At 41.0% G+C, this 24,586-nt stretch overlaps 1 protein-coding gene across 2 annotated transcripts in view; it reads right to left on the bottom strand.

Annotated features, from left to right (window-relative positions):
• Positions 1-24,586, bottom strand: part of usp53a (ubiquitin specific peptidase 53a) — a 34,525-nt gene extending 9,939 nt beyond the window's left edge. The window contains exons 1-12 of one of the 2 annotated variants that reach the window (XM_085138607.1): positions 24,087-24,586; positions 15,086-15,755; positions 14,303-14,395; positions 13,968-14,102; positions 8,457-8,567; positions 7,583-7,665; positions 7,274-7,358; positions 6,709-6,855; positions 5,241-5,390; positions 3,221-3,389; positions 2,005-2,151; positions 654-791 (exon numbers count right to left, since the gene is read on the bottom strand). In XM_085138607.1, the coding sequence (XP_084994733.1) occupies positions 654-791; positions 2,005-2,151; positions 3,221-3,389; positions 5,241-5,390; positions 6,709-6,855; positions 7,274-7,358; positions 7,583-7,665; positions 8,457-8,567; positions 13,968-14,102; positions 14,303-14,395; positions 15,086-15,229 (1,402 nt within the window). In that variant the 5' untranslated portion in view covers positions 15,230-15,755; positions 24,087-24,586. The remainder of the gene's footprint in view (positions 1-653; positions 792-2,004; positions 2,152-3,220; positions 3,390-5,240; positions 5,391-6,708; positions 6,856-7,273; positions 7,359-7,582; positions 7,666-8,456; positions 8,568-13,967; positions 14,103-14,302; positions 14,396-15,085; positions 15,756-24,086) is intronic. The other variant, XM_085138614.1, reaches the window with a different exon arrangement.

The following is a 24,586-nucleotide window of genomic DNA, read 5'->3' as shown; positions in this document are numbered from 1 at the left end:
TTGTATCGTCGAGAGTCTGAGAATGAACTATGATACGGTTAATTTATACTTCTTAGATTAACCGTAGTGTCACCTCTAGAATCGCCATTCATCACAACAATGACACTCGGCTGCCTTAACCTGGTGCATTTATTCATAAAGGGATGCAAGCTCTGTGCTAACACAGGCTACAGGCTGTTGTCATGGTGGATTTGGTGTATTATATTGTGCTTGATAATCCCCCCCCACACACTGACACTTAATGAAACAATGATATGGTGAAGGAGTATTAAAGTAACCTATATTAATCAGCATACTCATTAAGGCACACTGACTTAATTTGGGAGGTGGGTGAGAAAAGTTTGTGCAGAAATACATTTTGGAATCAAATTTAAACCTTAGAATAAAAAAATAAAAAAAATAAAATTCAGCATTTGTTGCTCTTTGGTTTGATCTGCTTAGTTTCTGGTGTATTTAATAATATTGGTGAAGACTACAGGACTACAGGGATCAAGGCAGGCACCAACAGACGTCAGCACCTAATCCCCTTTCTAACACATTGCTCCCAAACAGAGGGTGATATAAGGGAGGGGGAAGGCAGGGCTTTTGTAAAGCAACACCTGGCAATTCTGTGTATGTGCAGTTTTGCAGTCTGTTTGTATAGAGCAACCCACCTCTGTAGCGTGACTCCACCCTGTGTTGACCAGTCCTATCAGGCTCTCTTCGGGGTGAATGCGCCCTACGCATCTCTCCTGCTTTCTGGGCAACTTCTCGAGAAAACTCCCTAAGGCGGCTCTTGTGATTGCTTTTTACTAAGAAACAAGAAAAGACAAGAAAGGTATTTGAGACATTTTTTTTCCCCTCACTGTGTGACAAGGTTATATTGCCAGCAACTGAATAACGGCGACCCTTAAAAGAAATAAAAATAAAGTAGCGACGGGGCATTTGCTGAATCAGGTGGAGATTCCCACCATTAAAGTATTTTTATCCCCGTGTACATAGATACATCTATCACCGCTACATCCTTTTCCTTGTCGCTCTTCGTCCCCAGCACCCCCGAGGCACTGAGCAGCTGCTGAGTGTGTAGACACAGGCGAACTTTACCTACATTTTCTTTAAAGCAACGATTGGTCGTGGTCCTGGAATAATGCTGTTAGCCATGTGAGATTTTAAAAGGAAGCGAGCGAGGACGAGGTGGCAGCTCAGACAAAACAGAACAAAAAAGAAACAAAACATTCATATCATTCCAGATTTCTTATTCGTTTAATAAAAAGAAAAGAAAAAAAAGCGGTGGATGTTTTTGAGATTCCACACATTCCGCAAAGCAGAAAGTGTAACAGTTTAACCACACGATGAATCAGTTTGATAAATTTGACTCTGCTACTCCTTAAAACTGCAGCAGCTGCTGACATTTCATTGTCTTGCAGCATCCCCTCCCATAGTGATCTGTTCAAGGACACGAACAACTTCATAACAGCAGAATGTACAAGGATATCAAAGAAGACGCCGTTAAATCGCATAAATAACTCCTCTTCTCAATTCACTCTCCCCTCTGCTTGCAATTAAGCATGTGCATAATGACCTCTCTCTCTCCTCACTAAGGGTCTCTAATCCCTTCTGTATTACTAGCATGGCCAGATTTAGTTTTGCAGCAAAGACATTTAATTATCTCTTCCGCTAGCTGCTGTTCCAGATCTGTGCTTGTCACCACTCTCCGAGGACAAAATATTTATGAATTAAGGAGTCTTTCCAAGGCTGAAAAACTGCCACACAACATGACTCACCTCTCTGTTTGCATCCCTTATTATTCACATCAAAACATTTGTGTGTAAACCATAAATTAGGTTTACACAGGTTACATAGCAAAGTGTAGCAGGTTGGTTTACACTGCTAATAATTTGATTTAATTTGTAATAGAGGTAAAGATTTAATTTAATTTAAAAAAAGTTAAGTTCTTACACAATCAGGACAATTTGTTCAACCACCAAGCTGCTTAATCCCTCCATATTCGTTTCCCCCCTTTACCTGTTCCCCGTCCTCCACTGGTCTGAGTGCTGCCCCTGCTGAGGATTGAAGGGGTCTTCTTGAAAAGATCCTGGCCCAGCAGAGCATTCAGGTTCTCTCTGGTGAGGTCCAGTTTTCTGGGGGAGACTGAAACTTGGGACTCAGTGCCTAGAAAGAAAGGAAAAATGTTTTAAAGGTAAGGCCATACATGTAGGCGTATCCTTCCCATGAAAAAAAAAAAATCCCGTTGAGTGAAGATCAATAAAAAAAAACCTAATTTTACCTGAAACTACAACACAGAATTCAATTACAAGATCCACACTGTGTACTACTTCTTGATTTTTGGAGGATGATCCAGTTTAGTCGGGCGCCCTGTCAGCTCTGACGGACAGTGAGCGCTTGCCACAGCCTGGACCTGGGGCACAGCCAGCGTGGAGGGCTGGAGGAGGGTCTTTAAAAGGGATAAAAACCTCCCCAACCACACAAATCCAGGGATATGTAATCCCAACAGGAGAGATGTTCAGCTGTTCACATCAGCAGCGGCAAAGGCAAACAGTGCATTTGATTTGGGAGGTTGTTTTCCTTATTCCCCCCCCGACTTCTGATTTAAATTTTACATTTTAATTTTGTTACTTTAATGTACTCGGAGGGAGTATGGAAATTTTTCAACTAAACAGCCGGCTGAGTGAGAATTTTAAGTAGTAAAAAAAAATAAAACAAAATACATTTCCATGAAAGATTTAGTGCTCAACTCAAGCTAAAGGCAAATAAGTGGACAGAAGATAAATAAGCCACACTTCAAACCCCACAGCAAACATTCTCCTCAAACTTGAGACTACATTTGCATTTCAAAACAAACTACTCGGAAAACTTTGGCTACACTTTGTCATTCGGCCAGGCAGTAGTAGTAACGTTCAGATTTTCTTTTTCTTGGCCTCCAACACTGCACTAAAAAGACAGGCATCTGCACCAATCAGCTTCAGTTTAATGGCTGCTTGTGTTTTTTTAATGGTGGGACATTATAATCAAATGGGGCATTTGGGATGTGACACATAATGAATGCTGAGAAAAAGACTGTTGGAATATCAAAGAGAAACACACAGGGGAGTTTGGATGGTGTCATTTCCACAAAAAGGCACTCAATCAACAACATCATCACACCTGATATAAAACTGCTATGACGAGGCTTTTAAATGCCAGCATTATGACCTCTGAGGTTATTTTTAAAACCCTGTACCTTGCGCTTCTCCATTAACGGGGTTCTTGCTGTGGGACTGGCTGCTGTTTTGTTTTGAGGCATCTTCTGTGGCGATAGCGCTCCCATTTTGATTGGCATAAAAAAGAAGAAGAGGCTGGAAGTGACCTTTGATACATTTACTGACGACATCTTTCCACCGGGAGCCGATCTGCACCAGGAAACAAAGAAGAAAAAAGCAGGGTCAATTAACACATTTTAGCATACTGTGTAACACTATACCTTCATGTGTGATAGCATAAAGTGAACCAACATGCATTCAAGGGTATAAATATATATAAAATTCACATGCAACTTCGGACTATGTGTAACAAAATGGAGTTTAGCTTTAATTTGTGAGTGAATATAGCACACTAAGGCCAAAGCACACAATCACATTAGCAAACTGTGTAAGGTGCGCGTCTCTCCACAAAGGTACCACAAAGGCAGGCTGCAGGCTAACAGATGCTTCTGTGCTCCTTAATTAAGCAAATGACGGGGGTAGAGGGAGGGGGGAGAAAGAGAAAGCAGGCGTGGAAGAGATGGCAAAACAAGGTAAAGAGCAACCAATTCAAAGGAACACAGACAGAGGGAAAAAAGGATTTTGACTTGGAGAATGTGCACATATACAATATAGAGGAGGAAAACAAGTCGTGATTAACAAAGCATGTTAGATCAAAGCAAAACAGAGACACATCTGTGTTATTTTGGGATCCTCTTTTCAATGGTGAGGCACAACATTTATTATCTGAAAGGGCCAAAGACATGTTAAGGGTTAAGACTCTTGGCCAAATCTGCCTTTCTGTTACAGCTTTTTCTCTTAAAGTCTATTTTTTGCCCTCCAGTTTTCAGAAAATCTTTAAATGAATGTTAAAGCGGATATATCCGTCAGCTTCAAAACAATCTCCAACCTCTTCAGCTAAAACCAGTAAAGCTTTATCTGTTGCTAATGTTGCATATCATTTACTACTAGTGCATTAACATCGGCCATGTTCTGATTAAAGTGTCTTTAAGCTACCCATGACCCACCATCCGATCAGAACAGCTAGTGAGTTACTGCACTTAGGATTTTGTGCAATTTTATTTCATGCAATGGAAACACAGTAATTGGGCTACACTGCAGCAGTCATTAAGGGGCTGGGACTTGGGGAGTCACAGAAACACTGGCAAGTTTCATTCCAGGTATGGACTTGGCAGGCGCAGAGTACTCTAGCTCCTCCATCTCAGTTGGGAGGGGTTGCACACGCAGCACAAGCTGCTGATGGATTGACACAGAGCCAGCCGGCCGCTGCACCACAGTCCCCGTGAAAATTGTGAGGATGTGAGACAGAAGCTTGCATGTACACACCATGAAAATAAATCCAACATTAACGGGAAAAAACAACTAAAGGATGATAGGATTCAAAAGTGAGTGTGCACAAACAAACTAGCAGAACACAGACACACAAAACCCACTTTCTACATCATGCACACTACACATTGTAACGCAGCATTGTCACATCTCCTTAAACTTTACCCAGCTTCATAAAAAAAATAAAAACATCTTTATTAGCTATCTGTGCTTTACTACTGCAGTGCTCTGTGACTACAGAGTAGAGTGTTTGCAGTAGAAATCAGGCAGGAAGTTGGGAGTTTGGCTGACTCCTCACTGCCATAAAGGCTCATCAAACCAGAGGCTCATGAAGCGCAATCAATGTGGTCCTTATTGGACGATAAAAAGTCTTTGTAACAGAGATAAGAGACTGAACATTCTGTCTCGTCTGTAGCAGCTTCTGCTTATCTAGTCAGTGATAACATGAATCCCAAACTCTGATTTTTTTCTTCTTTAGAAAAAGCTTGCAATTCTATTCTAACATCTAAAAATACCACAAGGAAGGAAAAAAAAAGACTTTTCATATGTGTGCTGTACAACTTCCTTGCTATTATAATAAATATGTTTCTTATTTTGACATGTGACTCATTTAACATGACCCTTTGTCAGTCACCAGACTAATAGCTTGAGCACTAGTGCACGCTCTCTCACCTCTTTGACTGTTGCGTCATCAAAGAAGACCCATTTGGCAGATTTGGTGTGGAAGGTGAAGGCACAGTAGTGACGGCTGGAGTAGCAGATCATTCCCACGAGCATCAGCGCTCCCTTTTTGGCATGCTCATCTGTCACCGTGTGGAAGAGCTGAGTATACACACACACACACACACACACACACACACACAAATGCATCTATTACACAGTTAAATCACCACCAAAGTAAGTTGGAAGGCAGCTAAATGATGCAGAGAGCTAGCAGCGTCAGTTACTCCATTTGTTTACAGATTAAGGTCTAAGGGAATGAACTAGCATTGATTTGGTAATCAGTACAAGTAAAGGCTGGTTTGAATCACTGCAGTGGCAGCATATCTTTCCATCCTGGCTACAGGGGTAGCCTAGTACTATGCTGTGTTATTTTCAAATGATACAAAGTGTGACTTGTTTGTCCCTCCCATGATTCTTGTACAGCCAGTTCTCTGTCTTTCACTCACTCACACAAACAATGGAATTCAAAGCAAATGATGGTGGCAGTCAGCTCCCTTTTAACACCCAATAAAGTCACATGAAATGTGACTCCCCAATGAATAAAAGCCTTTGTGGCACATTAGCGAGTGGGTGAGACTGAAAATTCTTCCCATGTCCTGATTTTGTCTGAGTCGTAAAATGAGTGGCTGAAACGCTTCAATCCAAAATCAAAAGATAAATAAATAAATCAGTTATGTAAGATGTAATTTCTATGAGCACGTCCTCATATGAACTCCACTGACCGACTCTGGCTTGTGGAACTCATCCACGTGTGTTGGATGTAAACACTAACAAGCACATATTAAGTAATGTGTCACTATAGTTTATGTTTACTGTGAACATGGCTGAAAATGATCTATGTACATAAACAGAAAGCAGACTTTTATGAGAAAAAAAGACAACAAAAAAGACAAGGTGCATACTTGTGATTAAAAATATATGAATATAAATTTTTTAAAAAAACAAACAAAAAAAAAACAAACAAAGTTGTGCCGAACCCCCCACCGAATTTAGTTGACATGTTCGCTTAGGAAGGGATCCACGCACACACACAGACACACAAAGATGAGAGGAGGGGCTTTTTGACAAGCTGACCAAGGCCAGCAGGGGCTTTTTGATCAGTGGCATGGGCCAACTGGGCATTGGGAGTTGACGGCTTACGCAACTACCCCGATTTACAGAGAAATAAATCCCTACTTTATTTCCCACATATGTTGAATTGCACAAAAAAAAAAAAAAAAAAAAAAAAACATCAAAACAGTAGGGCAAGAGGCACTGCTTGTGTAACAGTTGTATAAATAATAATTCACAAATATACTGACACATTCAATAAAATCTCTGAATACTCAGATTAATCCAATAAAGTGTCATATGTCATGTCATGACATATGAATATGTCATGTGTAGGATATAGAAACTAATGCATGAGATTGCTCACCGAGGAAAGATTGAGAACAGGCCCTAGTGAGCGGATAACATCCTCAGTGAGGTCCGACTGGTCGGAGTCCCACACAAAGCCTATGGTGACAATTTCTGGGGAGTTCATGAGGACTCGTCTGATCCTGATCTTCTGGCCACAGTTGCTCTGGCAAAAAGAGAGAGACACACATAGATAAAGACAACAAAAACTGAAAACTTTTTTACTGAAAAAAATGATTAATTTTGCTGATTAAATCAGGCAAGATAAGATTTTTTTTGTACTAGAAGGTTTGTAATTTAAATGCTATCGAGTTACACGCAACCAGTTTGAGCCAAAGAATCATGGCATCTGGCCAAATGTGTCAAACGATGCTAAGACTGAATAATGTTGACATTTTAGCTTTCTTATAATCTTTCTCACACTTCAGTAATGGCCAATTTATGAAATATGATATCTACTGGGTGTACTAAGTAGCACCGAGGCCAGTCAACAAAGTTGATGTTTTCCAGATTGCTCTTTCACGCAACATCAGTGTAATTTTTGGGTGTAAATGCTTCAGTAAAACTCTGGAAGGGTCACTTACTGGACAGTTACGAAGGTCCCCGATCGTACTCGCTGCTTTTAACACGTCCCCAAAAGACTCATCTCTCCGCTGAGGCGTCTGTTGACTAAGAAAGAAGGCAGTGTAAACAACACATTGTCAGCAGAAGTATAGGAAAGAACAAGCAGAGACAAATAAAGATAAGGCACGCTCAGAGACAAACACACTTTCGAAATGCCGCAGTCAGCAAAAGAAATCAGAGTTCTGACCTTGTGATAATTGAAAGAGAGTGTGGTGCAAGACAAATGACAAAAGGGTGCTAAAGGAGGTTACATACTGTCTTTGGCTTACCAGAGTGCGGTGGTGGAGACATAATGCACCAGCTCTGTAAACGGCAGTGGGTCAGAAGATGCCCCACAGCTACGGCACACACACTGCAGAAGAGAGAGGAGAGAGTGACCAACGTGGGCGACAAACAAAAGGATAGAAGTTACCAACAAATTAACAAAATAATAAGTGCACATGTGATTTCGCAAACATAAGCACTGCATATGACTGGTTAGCATATCAGAGAGTCCCTTTCCAGAAATGGGACAAAACCAGTTCTTTGATTTTTGGCTTATTTCCCTGTCACATATAAACTCTCCAGTATCCTTTTAAGTCAGACAACTGACATTATCGGGCGTACGATTTCAGGCCTGAAGTTATCGACCTCTCTTTGAGCAAGGCAATGCTCATTTGGGCCTTTATAATATTTGCTTGATGGGGGTGCCCTGAAGTCGAGGTGGAACCAAATCCACCGACTCTGCTCCTGAGGGATTTAGTCCAAAGACGTATTATTTGTTAGATTCACAGATAGAACTGGTTCGGGACAGAGACAGTGATGGGCATCAGAGCCACGGGGAAGAGTCTTGTGTTTGTGTGTCTACTCGGGGTGAGCCAGTATCAAAACATGACTGATTGGATTTCTATTGTCTCAGACAGTGATTAATATCTGTGTGCGCATGTCGCTTAATCCTAACACTGTCTAGTGTGTCTGGCTTGTCCACTCAACACAGTAGAGACTGTGCAAACAAAGATAAAACAAACTAAAACACACACACACAAAGTGAAGACACAAAATTAATATAACCAAGATAGTGCTTAGTGCTTAGATAAGCCAGAATAAACACACAAGCTTCCAGGGAATATAATATTTATTATTACTTTCTAGCCTCTTACTGACCTGTTCATAAAGTGACATGGCGAACTTCTGATGTGTGATGCAAGAGTTTGAAGTGCAGGCATCTGTCTCCTCAGGCACAATGTGCAGGTGGATCCTCTCCAGTATGTTTTCCTGTGACAGGACAGGAAAACTGTCAGGTATGGGGCTGGTGGTGGTGAGCGGGAACATTCCACACAGCCTATAGTTTCTCTCTAATTCAGCGATTTCCAAGACAAAGATTGCAGTGTAATAAAATACATGGCCCACGTTATACAGAGACTTCAATTTTAGCAGTCGTGTTGTAAACCTTGCAGCAGAAGGAGCACGTTAAAAGAAGAAGCTCCACTCCGTTTTAGCTCCTTCCTGGTTCTAACGCTTGTGAGTTTATGAAATATTAAGGCTGTGAGGTAGGCCTGCAAAGGTTACAGGCTATACTTCACAGGCTGTTAATCTGACACTCGCCAACTCCTCACATAAATTCTCTGCCAGCACACTGCTGCCAATGCTTTAGAGAGAAAACGCTCAAGGGCAAAGATCTGCGCGGTATTAAGAAATGGTACGTCCATATGAGACAAAGAAAACTTTGGAATTTCAGTTTAACAATCCCTCTTCTGAAAAAGCAGGGACATGATTTAAAACGTAGATAAAATCTGCAGATCATTAAAATGATGTAAAGCAGTCAAATGCAAAACATCAAACATTGTAACTATGAAAACAGGAAAATATTTTGAATAAGATACCAACGGTTCAGACAGAGCATCATATCTTTTAACAACACCCTGTACATGTTTGGGAACTAAGGAGAGCAACTGCTGTAGCAGATGAAAGCCAAGAAAAAAAAAAGAAAAAACCAAGAGGGGGGTTTTGCATTTTGGGTTTAGGGCCTCCTTTGTCTTTCCGTTCCATAACGTACCAAATATTTTTAATGGGAACATGTTTGGCCTCAAGACAAGCCATTAACCAGACTCTTTTACCACTAGAAAAAGCACAAGTGGTGTTTTTTGCGCTGCTGAAATAAGCTAACGAGACTCTGAGAAAGACGTCTGGATGGCTGCATGTTACATTCACGTGATCACAGATGCTGACTAACCCTGAACCACGTGCTGATAATAAGCCCAAAAATCCTTCTTTTTAGTCCTCATAATGCATCCATAAAAATATTTTTAAATTAGAGAAATTTATTGGAATTCTCAAAAACCTTTAATTCCTTACACAAAAGTGGACAGACTCCTTTACATATCTACTTCTGTAAGTGTCTCTGGGATCCCCCCCCCCCTCAGCCGGCCAACTTTGTAGTTAGTTGAAATACAAAATAGCAGGTAGAACATCTCGTAACGGAATAGTTTGCCAACTATTTTGTCAGACAACTGCCCATGTGCCATTTTTTCTTAACTATTCATATAGTTTATATGGTTTTCTACATAACACCTCATCATGTGGTAGGTTGATCTGTAACTTATAGGAGAAGCAAAGTGACAAAAGGTCTGTGAAGGTTCTCAGTCATCCAGGTCATCGTAGTCAAAGGAGCTTGCAAAGAAAAGCGTCTGGACTTCTTTAAGTTACTTGAAGACGTTTCACCTCTCATCCGAGAGGCTTCTTCAGTTCTAAGGTCAAATGGTGGAGAGTCCCAGATATAAACCTAGTGGGAGTGTCCCCCCACAGAGGGACAAAAGGACCCCCTGATGATCCTCTAATCGCCTGAGCCAAGGTGTGGAACTGGGTGTGGGTCCCAATCAGCCAGAGTTTCGGGTGATTTCATTGTGAAACCTGGCCCCACCTTATCATGCGAATTCCTGAGGTCAGGACAAGTGTCAGGACAAGATTCAGCTGTCCATCTGCATCTTAAGGATAAAGGACACTCTTTCGAGGATGCCAATGTTCACATTTTGGACAGAGAGGACAGATGGTTTGAAAGAGGAGTGAAAGAAGCCATCTATGTCCACTGTGAGCGACCATCTTTGAACAGAGGCGGTGGTTTACGACACCAACTCTCTGCCATCTATAATCCAGTTTTGAGATCCCTTCCCAGACGCCTTAAGGCCCACTCACACCCTGGGCCATCTGACCTCAGGAATTCGCATGATAAGGTGGGGCCAGGTTTCACAATGAAATCACCCGAAACTCTGGCTGATTGGGACCCACACCCAGTTCCACACCTTGGCTCAGGCGATTAGAGGATCATCAGGGGGTCCTTTTGTCCCTCTGTGGGGGGACACTCCCCCTAGGGTTATATCTGGGACTCTCCACCATTTGACCTTAGAACTGAAGAAGCCTCTCGGATGAGAGGTGAAACGTCTTCAAGTAACTTAAAGAAGTCCAGACGCTTTTCTTTGCAAGCTCCTTTGACCAAAGTGACAAAAATCACACTTGTACAGCCCAATGTGCACGAGTACACTCATCCCCCCCGTTGTATTCGCGAGAAGTTAGATTCCCTCTTTTGTTTATCCATTGCTGTGTAATTGCACTTCCTAAATAGATAAACAACCGTTGCGTGGGGAGGGGAACAAACAAAAAAATCAGGATACATCTGTGCCATTGTGGTGTACAGTTTACAGGCACAAGATATCAACATTGTAAGAGAAAAGATCACTAAACAAACGTGATTTTTTTAAAACAAATTAAAAGCAGGGTAACAGGACCTTTCCTTTTTGGCTGGAGTCATAATAAAACTGGGACAAAAATAATTAGACTAGTTGAAAATATTTTTTTAAAGTGGTAAAAGAGCAGAAAAACTGAAAGCAATATGCTAGAACGATACAGACCATATGAAAGTGATTCTTCAAAAGCTCATGTGCCATACTATGGCAGCAGATAAAAAAGCGGTTCAAACACAACTCTGGTACTTATATAAGCTGTCATGATGATATTCAGCGCCAATGTGGCTGGGGTTGATGGGAGGGGAAGGGAGGGACAGAAGCTGTTTCAGTGACCTCGCCGAACAGTTTCACGGCAGTGCTTCGCTTGAGCTGTGCGGCAGGATAACACACAAACATACACGAATCCCTCCCGCCCTCCCGCCTGGCTCTGTGGTTGGCATGAAGCTGGACACTCTGGTGACAGTGGCAGAGAAAAGGACACTAAAGAAGCTGCTGGATATTATGGACAATGCTGGGCATCCTCTGCACACGGCCATAAACAACCAGAAGAGTCTGTTCAGTGACAGGTTGCTTCTCCCAAAGACAAGAACCAACAGACTTAAAAACTCCTTTGTCCCACACGCCATCAAACTGTTTAACTCCTCTCTGGAGGGGAGAGGGAGGGGAAACAGGAGGACAAAGGAGGGGGGAACAACTAAGCTGTAGTGCCTCTCCACTTCACTGTGCAATACCTTTGTGCAATACTTTTTGTTAATAATCATACTTGAAATGTGCAATTCACTTGTATTTTTATTCACTTGTATTTTTATTCCTATTTATTCTATTTATCCCCTTTGTATATTTTATCTATATATGTCTTTGTATTTATATATATGTGTGTGTGTGTGTGTGTGTGTGTGTGTGTGTGTGTGTGTGTATATATATATATATATATATATATATTAGGGGTGCAACGATACAACAAAATTCACGGTTCGGTTCGGTTCGATACTTTGGTGTCACGGTTCGATATTTTTTCGATACAAAAAAAATGTTCATGCCTTTTTATTAATTTGTCATTTATTAAATTTTCACGGCACATTCTGCACCACATCTCTGTGCGTTCATCATTTGTTTGAAGCCAGCTCACCTCCTGCAACCACTTTTCCGAGAATACGTGCTTCTTTTGTGGTTCGGACTCCTTCTGACATTTCTTTGGAGGTGGAGGAACATCACAGTAATTGCTTAAAGGAGCTTCTTCGACATCTTTAAGAGTTCTAAACAAATGTCTGTCCTCCTCCTGAAAATCTTATGTACGCAAACACGCGTTGCAACTTCTTATCTTGTGCGGGTTTTTATTTTGACAGCAAATGCGCACCTGCGGACCACTTATGTGCAGCCCTGGTTATTTAGCTCGTCATATTGCAGCCACAGAAATTCTTTTGTCCATGAAACCATAAAGCTGCACTTTCTTTTTGCCTTATAGTCTGATTTGTCATAACCTTTCCGTTTTGTCACTTCTTCACCCTGACCTGTCTTATTTGGCTCAGCAGAACTAAAATATATATCCTGCTGCTTTTACACAGGCACTAACATAACGCTCAGCGATTCTCTGCGCGATCAACCTCTCACATGTTTAAGCTGCAGGAGATTTCACTTGTCATGTTTGCATAGTAAGCTAACGATTGATAAGACGATGTCAGAGGAATTGGTGCGCAAATTATCATCACTCACCAATCAGTACTGTCGCTTTCTATACACAGTTCACGCGATTGCAAAGTGAAAGCAAAAAACAAGCGCAAATTCAAACGTGATTTCAGTATGTCACATATTGACAGTGGCCGATGCCAATGACATAATTACCCAGCTACATTTCCGAAAGAATGCAAAAGCATTGACATATATTTTTCCTTCCTACGATAGGCCGACGGGCAGGGCAGAGATAGATTTTGGTAGCCCGACTGGAAAAAAGCCCCAGGACGTCGGGCTAGCGATTTTGCGAGCCCTGTATCTGATTGAGGAATCACTCATCTTTGGAAAAGAGAGTTTATTATGGAGAAATGTCTCTTTCCAAAATAAAAGCTATACTATACGCTTCTTCTGGGCTATATTCTCAGCAGCATATTAAACATATCAGGTCCCCATAAGGAGAATCATGTGCTAACGGCTGTCTAAATGACTCGGGTAAAGTTTGTAGCATGCGTGCTTGTTTTTGTCTGCTTCCACTTGTCTTTGCACTAGGATGATGTAGGAGTAAATGTGCAGTCATATTGGTTGTGTTCCCACTAGTGCTGTCAGCGTTAATCTGAAATGACGTTAAGGTCACAACACGGCAAATCTCCGTTAACGAGCTACCGCGGATCGCCTCATGAGTGGGGCTGGAAGACAACACATTAACGAGCTAACTGCGCTAACACACTAGTTCCCACCAATTGAGCATTGCTGGCACATCCAACATACTGTTTTACTTTTGTCCATGACAGGCTTACCTTCAGGGTCATACTTCACATGAAAACCAAAATAGTTCCAAACGCCAGATCTGAATGAGGGTGGGGGAGGTTCAATTTGCCATGTTGCAAGAGCTTAACTTCTGTCTAGCTAGCTTGCCCTGCGCTCAGTGAATCTGTGTTTGACTACTCCGCCTAGGCTGCACTGTCGAGCGCAGATCCACTGAGCGCTCAACACAGACAGCATCGTCAGAAGGAAAGTTGATAAAATAAATTAAAAATGTTGTATCGTTCGATACATATGCGTACCGAACCGAAAGCACTGTATCGAACGGTTCGATATCGATACGAGTATCGTTGCACCCCTAATATATATATATAATATTCTTGACTCTGTAACTTCTGTCGGTGCTGTGCTTTTTGGAAAACAAATTTCCCAGAGGAACCTACCCGGGGGATTAATAAAGTTTTATCTTATCTTATCTTATAGTGTTGCCACAGGAACTTACAAAGCACTCTGCGGCATCATCCATGAAGCCCAGCTGGAAGCGCTGCTCGTCCTTAAAGGTCTCCGCCAAGGCGTGACGCAGGTTGTCAGAGGGCAGGGCTCGCTCCCGACTGTGCTGGAACTGGGTGAAAATACCCTGAAGAAGAGAGCAAGAAGTTGTTTACACCCTGACAACAGCATATTGTGTTTACAGAAAGCATTTGTGTCACATTTACCGCTCAATGCACAGTCTGAATATGAGAGCAGACGCTCTACACATTCGTGCTGACAAACAGGAGCTGCACGGTTACTATAAAGTGTCAGCTCTTATTAAATAGGCTTATGATCGCATCTTACCTTTAATGCACAAAAAATGCACGAGTCTCCCAGACAGAAGTGTCCAGGCAGCTGCCTCAAGCTGCGTCTGAAGATGTCCAGATGCCATAGTACCTACACAAGGGATAGAGCAGAAGCTCATGAGGCTGCCCTTACACCATAAGATGTTGGGCATATCTCTTACTTACAAGATAAAGCAGTCAAGCAAACACATTCATATGCACTTCAAATATATAGATTTTCTGTACCAATCTGCCTATTTACAAAATAATCATTAAGAAAAGATTCACATTTTTCCCCCATTATGAAACTTAACATCTTTGGGATTTTTGCAGGCATGTTACAATAATAAACTCTCCAAGGTCATAACAACGAGGAGTGGGTGAGAGAACAACTCCCTCACAGAAACAAGGCCGAAAGTAATGATCATCTTCGACCAGCTCATCGGTTGTCTCACCCACCCTCTGAGTAAGACCGTCCGATGCTGACCTCACTGCGCGTCGGCTGATATAATGAACTAACTCACCAGCCAGTACCCCACAAGAAAAAAAAAACTAACCATCCAGAATGAATAAATAGCTGGGAAGCTCTGACAAATACAGACAGTGACTAAGCTTTGCAATTTCCAAATAAATGATGGTTATTTTTTCAAGAGGGTAGAACATGTTCCGAGAGGGGGGCTGCAATAAATAAAGTTATACAAGCAGCAAATAAATTTAAGAAGTTTGGAGGACCGGTTAGAAGCAGTGAATGCCCTTTTTGTGCAGTTTTTTACATAAAAATGTTCATGAGGTGTCAACAAACCTGCACAGCACTGTTGAGGAAACAGCTGTTCTGGCCAGGCTCATTGAGCAGTCCTTTGGTGGGGGCCAGAGACAGCATGCTCCCCGGCTGGTAGGATTTCCCCAGATTGCCCCCTGGCTTCCTGAAGAACTTGACCCATGCCATTGGTTAGTAGGGTTGCCTTAGTACAGGTGAAATAGTCAGATGACACGGTGGGTGGATGCTTAGATCAGATCCCCGGAGCCCTGAAGACGCAGCTGTCCAACAGTCTGAAGCTAAGTTATTCCACAAGCTGCAGCGGCTGCTCTGCTATACATGGGAGTCCAGTCTATTTCTGCAGCTCAAGGAGAAGGTCCTTATATCGTGCCAATTACTTAAAAATCTTTTGTATTAAAAATCAAAAAATAAACACACACGTGCACGCAAACGCACACATACACACAAAAAAAATTACAATCCAACTCTTCTTTTTGGCCGGCCTTTGTTAACCAGTGATCTGATATGATGCATTCTCAACACGAAGGGACGCATTTCAAACATCTTGTGCTGTTTGTGGTCAAAACTTCATAACAGCTTCAGAACAAATTGTTGACACCTGTAAGAAAATCCTGCCACATTGTCCTGGCGACTCTTCCCTTGTTCCCGCTCAGAAGTTCACACGTCGAAAGGTTAGACAGCAAACACGACTGGGCTGTGTAAGAAAAAAAAACAAAAAGAGAACTAGATTTAAAAACACGTTAACAGCTAATGTGGTTTGCTGCTTTTTATCCATTATGCCTTACTGCTTTAACATACATTTAACACTACTGCACTGGATGAGCAATTCAAAACAATACCACAGGAAGTCACGTGTGAAATTTCAGTCGTGTACCTCCAGATTGAGGTCAAACCTGACTGTTTATACATGTCAGGAAAGCTTATATATTAACTTTTACAGCCACCCTTTGCACTGGAGGCGTGTCAAACTAAAGATGGCACTAACTTAGGTTTCACATTAACATTGAGACAAATGTATTATTTCCTAAACAATACAGACAGAGAGCCAACACACACATAGGAGTTACAGCTCACTAGGCTGCAGCCTGTACTTCATTTAAAAGGCAGAGAAAAGAAGAATTCTGAATTTTCAAATTTTCTACAGTATAGACAAAAAAAAGACACTTAAAAGAAAAAGAAGGGAGGGGCGATGGTGACAATTGTGCAAAGAGCTACCATCAGACAGGAAGGGAGCTTAGAGGAAACACTGGATTTTTTTTCCCCCTCTAATACTGACGCAGACCATCACTTCCCCATATGTATCACTTTCACTGGAGGGGATTAACTCTTGTCAGTATTCAGTTAATTGGTTAATGTTTCATCCAATTAATAATCCAACATCATATTAAATAGAAAAAAATAAGGGATCAGAATCCAAAAGCAACAGATCAGTTTAATTTGCCACCTTGTTACTGGACTTTAATTAAGGTCTTCGTTTTACACGGTAATTTGAAACCAGAAAACTACTTCCCTTTCTCTACTCAACATAATCGAACAATAGTTAAAAGACCCATCTGAATAGATTCTGCGTACTTCTCTACTTCTGACTTCTCACTATGGGATGCAGTGGTACCTCTGTTGAAATAGAAGCATACAAAGATTGGTGTTTGCAAATAATGCCACAATCACAACTTTCACTTTAGAAATGCTAAAAATACATATGGGGAGAGAGGCCTGAAAAAGCAGTTCTAAAGACGTGGCTGTACATCAATCAGCACCGAGACACGCGGTCTAAAACTGGAGGACTCTCCCGTAGAGCAGGCACCCAGCAAAGCTCAAACTCAGCTCAACTTGCAATCCTGTTATTTTGGCAAAACAGCAGAAATTTCTACAAAGCTTACATTTTTGCTCATGTGTCAACAAAAAGAAAACCAGTGAATGGGTTTATGGGATTTTCCACATGTCTGGGATAAATAGCATCAATATTGGAGGACCCAAAAACCTCTTTTTCAGTCTGAAGCATAGTGGAGGCACGGTGGACTTACGTTTCTATCTTAGGAAGGATATAAAGATTTTATTTATTTGATTTTGTATTTTTAAAGAGAGAGATAATGTCCATAACCTGACGCTTATGCATGTAAGAAGCTGGAGAAATATAAGAATATATAGTGTACTGGAAACAAACAAGTAAATTTATAATTAAATGGTGGAAAAAGAAAGAAAACATGTTTTGGAATAACCATGTGAAAGGCCTTGGTTATTCAATTGTGGAATGACCTGAGGAGGGTTATTTAAATGAGCTGAAAAAGATCAGGAGAACAAATGGTCTAAAATTGTGTGTCTGTGAAGGTTCTCAGTCGTCCAGGTCATCGTAGTCAAAGGAGCTTGCAAAGAAAAGCGTCTGGACTTCTTTAAGTTGCTTGAAGACGTAGAAGTCCAGACGCTTTTCGTTGCAAGCTCCTTTGACTTCACATGGTTGTGTAAGTTTAGCAGCAGCAATATTAATAACCGAGTCTGGTGCTACCAAAAGGTTCTATTAACTAGAACTACTTTACTTTTTCAGCTTGCACTGCGAGTTATTAGTGTGTCCAATAAAGACACACACAAAAATTCGACTGCTTGTGTGGTAATTAGTTCAGTCATACCGTGCTTGTCTAGAATTATGACTTTAAACCAGATGAACTTTAATTAGCAACTCAGTTATCCTGATAAACTTTCATAATCTCTTTATTGCAACTGTGTGAACCTGAAGTGAAATAAATAGTTTGAAATGAATTTTAAACAACGTGGGCGGCTCTAACTCGAGAGGAGAGCTCAGTCTGAAACTGCTAGTCAGCTATTTGTGGCCTGACATTTCTAAAAACCCATATAATGCTGCTCCAAGTTTCTATTCAGTCCCATTTTTTTCTTACTTTGTCTGGCCCCGTCACGCTTTTTATAAAATCAGCTACAAAGAAAGGCTGCCCTGACCTATTTTTTTTTCCACCATGAGTTGAGCTGTAGTGAGCATTTTAACAAACAATTGAAGATGCAATAAACTGAGCTACACCAACAAAATCTGGAGGGAAAGTGCATCTTGGCCGGAACACATTCATCCAGCAAACCTCTTACAGGTGTCTGTGTTTATGCTGAACAAGTCAGTGGGGGGTGTTAATATCGGTGAATGGCCAAAGAGGTCAACATACGGTCAAAACCTTTCAGTTGTGATGTCTTTATTGGGATTTTCACAAAGTAGCATTTCAAATGGTAACAGGACATGTCCTTGTAACTTTACATATCTCACATTGTTCTCATTGTTCCAGTACCAAAAAGTACAAAGAAGCAACAATGTGCAACAGTGACTCATCCAATTTTAGTCCCCAAGACCCAAAAAACAGTCACAAAGAATAAACCTCAATGAATTTTGTTATTCAGAGTAAGAAGAAAAAAAAAACTGCCCTACTTAGAACAAACAATGAAACTTCCCTCTTGTGACAGTCGCCAGAACCACTGAAAAGTTTCGGCTGAAACTTGCAGGACAACATTGCCATCGTGGTATTCTAGGAATCCTCGATGTATGATGACATTGCAACAACGCAGTTCGATGCAGAATCTAAGATCGTAAGCTGCAGTTTGTATTTTACAGTCATCTTCACATGCTCTGACTAAATGCACAAATGTCTCTGCCTTTGTACTTTGCAACTGGGCTCCTTGGCAACAGCATTCCAAAGCAATCACTTAAGCTCAGAGTTTCTTAAGAGCTGCTGTTTTCGGATTTGCTTCAGGGCTGGACTGGCAAATCGAAAACCCACCTTTGCCGATGACATCACAAGTCGGGACAAGTCTGTACAAGGACATCAAGTTTGTGATCATGTGATGAAATGGAAAAACAATTAAATTAATCACCTACACCTTAGACGACAGAGCCCGAGCACTCTACTAATCCATTATACATTTATCGATTCTGTTAATTAGGAACTGGTACATTTATTCCTGTTTTCAGGTAATAATACGCAAGCATCAAACATATCCGGCTATCATCTCACCCATACTCATTTAGCAGAATGCAAAAACAATCCCAAACCTTGTCTACATTATTCAATGTCAAACTGGTGTAACAGAGAAAGAAGCTGAAGCATGTGCTGTATTAAGACACTGCTGACAACAGCATGAGTAAATATGGCTCTGTCTTTCTGGTCCTATGAATGTTATTGCATTATATTGGTCCATTTGGAAAAAACTGTCAAGCTCAGTTATGTTAAACCATCATTTCTAGGAGCAAAACTGACAGTAAGTACACTTCAGTAATGTTGGGACGATTGTAAGATCAACATTTTGCCGTCTGGCTTAAGTTAAGCAGGCAGAATTTATAAGCACCGCCTTTATTTAAACAATAATTAATTAACATTACTGTTATTCTTTTTCTTTTGTTTGTTATGAGGGGATTAATGGATATCCCCCCCAAGCCCATAATGTCTGTAAAAATAAAAGCAGGAAATCAGCAAACATCAGGTGACAGAGACTGCATCGTGTCAGCACTACAGGATACGTGCACATTTTTAGACAAGGGTTGGCTATGCTACAATCCTGAAAGGTTAAAGTAGCACATACTGTGCCTAACGTGTAAACACGGACCAAGAAGAGTGACGAGAGAGGAAAGAGAGAAGCACACTGCCTGCACAGGTGACTCTGCTGACATTCTTTCTTTCTTCTGTTATGCGATTTTAATAATAAAATACTTATTTTAAAATTGAAAACAGATCCCGCACAATCAATTTCAACTAACAGCAGCCATATGAAATATGTGCTTTCTTGTTTACAGACCTAGGTGGAGGAAACGAATCTGGCCAGCGGCAAAATTGTCCATAAGCCAAGTTTACATCATTGAGTAGTAAGCCAAGACGGCTGTTGACACCCTTTGCTTTCAAGTCTAAGTGGAGAATGACACCATATTTCTCTTATTTTCCCTTTTCTGCTTCGATCCCAACAACATAGTCCACAAAACCGCCTGACTTCATTTTAAAACACAGTCATGTTGACCTCCAGTTTCTGCCTTGTGAGCAAGTAGCTTCCTCGAGTTCTCTTTGAATTACCTCTCGTAATTAAAACAAAACATTGGTGATTAAAGATAACAAAAGGCTATGTTTAAAAATTAACCAGCAATTGCGCTCTCACACACATACACACAGGTGAAGCAGAGTTCAATCACATGCAGCAAAGTATCTTTGATAAGTGGAAATTAGGTCACACCTGTGGCCAAACGTAGTGCCAAAGTTCCACTGAGGTAAAGTACATAAAAGGGAAACATTACTTTACACGGCAGCGCTTAAAACTGCAGAAAATATAAATAATCAATCAGATCCTACTTTACACATGAAATATCCTTAAGTATATTTTTACATCTTATATTTAGGGATATCACCAGAACTGATATTTACAATACCTATTATACCAACATTTTTACAACTCAAAGGTACTTGCTTTTTACAATATCGTAGTTACCTAAAGCATAATAACTGAATAGGGTTGTCAGGTACTAACTAATACTAAAAATGGATTACATACTCATTTAAAACAGTATTGATATGAGCAGTATCAACTTTGCCTCCTCCAGCTGACACACAGCCCCTCCCCTCACTAGCAGCTGAACACATGAACAGTAGTATCTTAAAACATCTCATCTGCTGACACAACAGTTTTTACAAAGAATTTGGTGAGGTCAGTAAAGCTCCTGTTTAAACAACATTGAAGTAATAAACACTTAGGAACAGATTATACAAATAATTGTTTTTAAAAACTGCTTTCTAATCTCGAGTTTAGTTATCCATGTGGTTATGCAACATCCTTGAATTACAGCCATTTAAAAGGAGAAATATTGCATTGGAAAACATTGTTACTAGATAAAATAGTTATCCATAAAAAACAACAGCAGCAATGACTTTCAATGTACTATGGAAAAGTTGTCAAAGATGCAGCATTGAGCCAAAAACAAGAGCCAAACAAAAGCAGTCGTTTCTTTTTTTCACCAAGGGGCACAACTGCAGGAAGTCCAGTCTTCCTTTGTAAACAAAGACTGGCTCAGACTTGTCAAACAAGGACCAGGAATGACTCCCTTCTCCCCTTGTCATATGGAAAATGCTAAGGCTAGCACCTTCAAGCAGTCAGCCAAAGAGCATGTTGTGCATTTGACAAGCCTGGAGGATCTGTAAAATGTGTCCAAATTTGGGGTGAGGGAGTGGAGAGTCAGATGCTATAATTTATCAGTTAGCGATCTGTTGATGGATAGCCCCATTAACAATGATTCAACTGATCTCCTTAATATGGCAACGCCAACAGCTGCTGATGAATCAATCTGTGGTAAATTGAGTCACACTATGTCACTGTTTTCAAGAAACAAAAATAGAAATGCATCATTGCAGCAACACAAACAGAGAAGATTTCTGATGTACATATTGTTGGAACGGTCGACTTTCGGGTTCCCAGTAGCGAAAGTCTGTAATTCTCTCCACATCGGCTTTTTCAAAAGCCCAAATTACAGCGTTATTAATTAATAAGGCTGTGAGGATTAATTCTTAATTCACGTTCACAATTTACAATATGAACTGCCACAGACTACGATGCAGCTTAACGTCTCTGAAACTCCTTCCTCTCAAATGCAGATCAATACATCTCCCTGTCAAGCTGGTGCATTATACATCTAGATGACAGCCGAGTGTGTTCCCTCCTGTTACTCCTCAGCTGTGACTCACTGTTGATGAATGGCTTTTTCCTTACAGGAGATCACGTAGAAAATTCAAGTGCTGCACACGTGTTCTCGCTGCGTGTCATGCATTTTAATGGCATATGTTAAAGAGGAAACTCGTAAATATTCAACTTTCCCTTCAGAAAAATAACTTCAGGGCCACGCACGCACCGGGTCCTACTCTGCATCCTGTGACAGCTGTAACATACGTCATCTCTTTCCCACCTTCACAGACACTTTTCTAAATGTGCTTTAACCACACATGAAATTCATTTCTGGCTGACAGCAAAATGAGATTTAAATTAAAGAACAGTGGAGCTAGATTAACATAGAAACACTAATGTTAGAAAGAAAAGGGGTGGATCCAAATGAAGTGAATAAAAATAGCTGAGCGAGGTAAAAGAGTGCAGTGGGTTTGTTGTTATAAAGTGCGGTTCATGAAGGCTGCCAGGTGTAAAATCTATTTTAGCGTTAAGTTAACCATATCTGAATTTAGAGCTGTTCCTTGGAACAGCTTGACTTTTGACAAGTGGACAATTACTCCCATTTTCTGGGTCTGTTTTTAGACTTGAAAATGAACTTCTCCACTTTTGGTAAAGTCATACAAAGTTCCAAGTCTGACTCATATTGATAGAGTAAGAATGAATCACAATTCTTCCTCATAAACTACTCTTAAAGCAACATTTATAATTTCCCTGAACTGAACGCATTCAACACTTCTTCTCTCAGTCGGTGTATTTAATTAGGCGTTAGAACTAGGAAAAAGATTCATAAACAAGCAGCCAATGCATGTACAAGAACAAGCAATAAATTTGACCCTTTGTGTTTATTCTACCAAAAAACAACAACAACAACAAAAAACAAACAAACAGAAAAAAACAGTGAAACTTCACTTGAAATTCCCTGCAGACTGCAGACATGGTTTAAGCATGGGTAACAATGCAGCGGTCATTTCCTGTGTGGGCTTCCTGCTCAAAGTCTTGCTGCGTTCCAACACACGGTCCCCGTGTTCAACCCTGTGAAACTGAACAGGTCACCCACACCATGCTGAGTCACCCATTACTCCTTACTGCTTCCAACAGAGGAAAAGGAAGAACAAAAGCACAGAGCCAGGATCCAAAGCTGAATAGAATCTGACTGAAATATAACATCCGCCTTTCTGCTCTCACAATTGCTTCCTTAATGGCCCCTCATTTGACAACAGCTAGCCAAGAAACATCAAGCATGATCATGACCCTGCCCCCAATTTATCTTTTTTTTTCTGCAACTTTTTTTTTTAAATGCATAAAGAAATAACTTTTAAAGCTAAACCTGAAGTGGCAGACCTCTGGGTTAGTCGCTTATCATCACACACCATCTTTCTAAAAAGCTGATGAAGACAGAGCACAACAGTACTTCTCAAAAGCTCACGTTTTTCCAAGTACTCTTGCTCAATGTGCTTGCACACAAAGACGTGGCAGAAGGCCCAGCGTCAAAAACTGGTTCGTCGGCATGCCTTTATGTTTATTTCACCGTCTTTGTCCTGAAGGAAATGTTCCACTTGCATCAATGTGAAGGCTGAGTGAGCAAGATGTCTAAAGGGTTGATGATCTCATCGCCTCATCATCACTGTGCTTAAGGGACTGGTAGGGATGAGGGTCTTATCATGAGTTTAGAGGGGAAAAACCAGTCTACTGGTGCCACATAAGAGAAGTTCTGTTACAACAGATCTGATCCCCCCCCCCAAAAAAAAAACAAACAAAAAAAACAAATAAATAAATAAACAAAACAACAACAAAAAACAGACTAGCAGCATTTTTCCCCTGTAGATATAAACAAAAGTGTACATGATTGCGCAACATGAAACCTTTCCACACACAATAAAAAGTGATGAGACATCCTCTGATAGCACACTGTGTGACAGAATAGCTGACAAAACGCGCGTGTGTGTGTCACGAAATAAAGCATTCCAACACACTAAAAACGTCACGCCAGCTTCCGGGACCTTATGTTACATTTTATAATATTTAATGACCGATTCATAGCCTCACTCACAGCAAACTGTTCACAGTGAGACTATTTCAAGGCCATAAATAATAATAATAATAATTATAATAAACTGAATAAAATAAACCGTCAAAAAAATAAACTCTACTAAACTTCTAAACAATTTCCACACCTATATTTTTATAGCAAGTTATGCTAACTAAAGCTAGCCTAACTAACGCTAGGCCTACCTGGTTTCCGACTTACCTGAGTTCCAGGTAGAGCTTCCGCTCCCACGTACTGCCACAAACATAAACAAGGAAAGACACGTACATTTGTCAAACTTCAGCTGCCGCTTACCTGTGGCTGAATAATGACAGCAAAAAGTGCCGCAATATCCTTTTTAGAGTTCACTGAACAAGAGTTGGAAGTATTTCTTTTTCTTTTGGTTGAGTTTCGCCGAAAAGCCGAATGAGTCTCTGCTTACTATGTTCTTCAAACGGGGAGACGCTGGGAACTAAAACACCGCCCAGACAAGCAAAGTGTTGCCTCGCGTCGCTTAAACTTCTCTCTCCCTCTCCGGCTTTTTCTCTGTTTTCTTCTCCCACGGCGAGTTTCCACTTCGGATACACACCAGCCCCGTCTGTCCACTCGCGGTACACTCCGGGTGGAGGAGGCGTGCGTTTGTGCTGCAGTTCTCTGAAGCGCGGCGGTAGTGAGCAATGGTTCGCTCGGTCGACTTGGCCACCTGAAATACTGGATTAGAGATGTTTTCAGAGCGGAGATGTCAAACCCCGCCTCTTCAACACTGTATTTACTGCAGTCTGCCATGCTACTGTACACCGCTGCCACTGCTAGGG

This window comes from Neolamprologus multifasciatus, chromosome 3 (genome assembly GCF_963576455.1).
Source record: "Neolamprologus multifasciatus chromosome 3, fNeoMul1.2, whole genome shotgun sequence".
Classification (NCBI taxonomy): domain Eukaryota; kingdom Metazoa; phylum Chordata; class Actinopteri; order Cichliformes; family Cichlidae; genus Neolamprologus; species Neolamprologus multifasciatus.
This window is presented reverse-complemented; position numbering and strand designations above follow the sequence as displayed.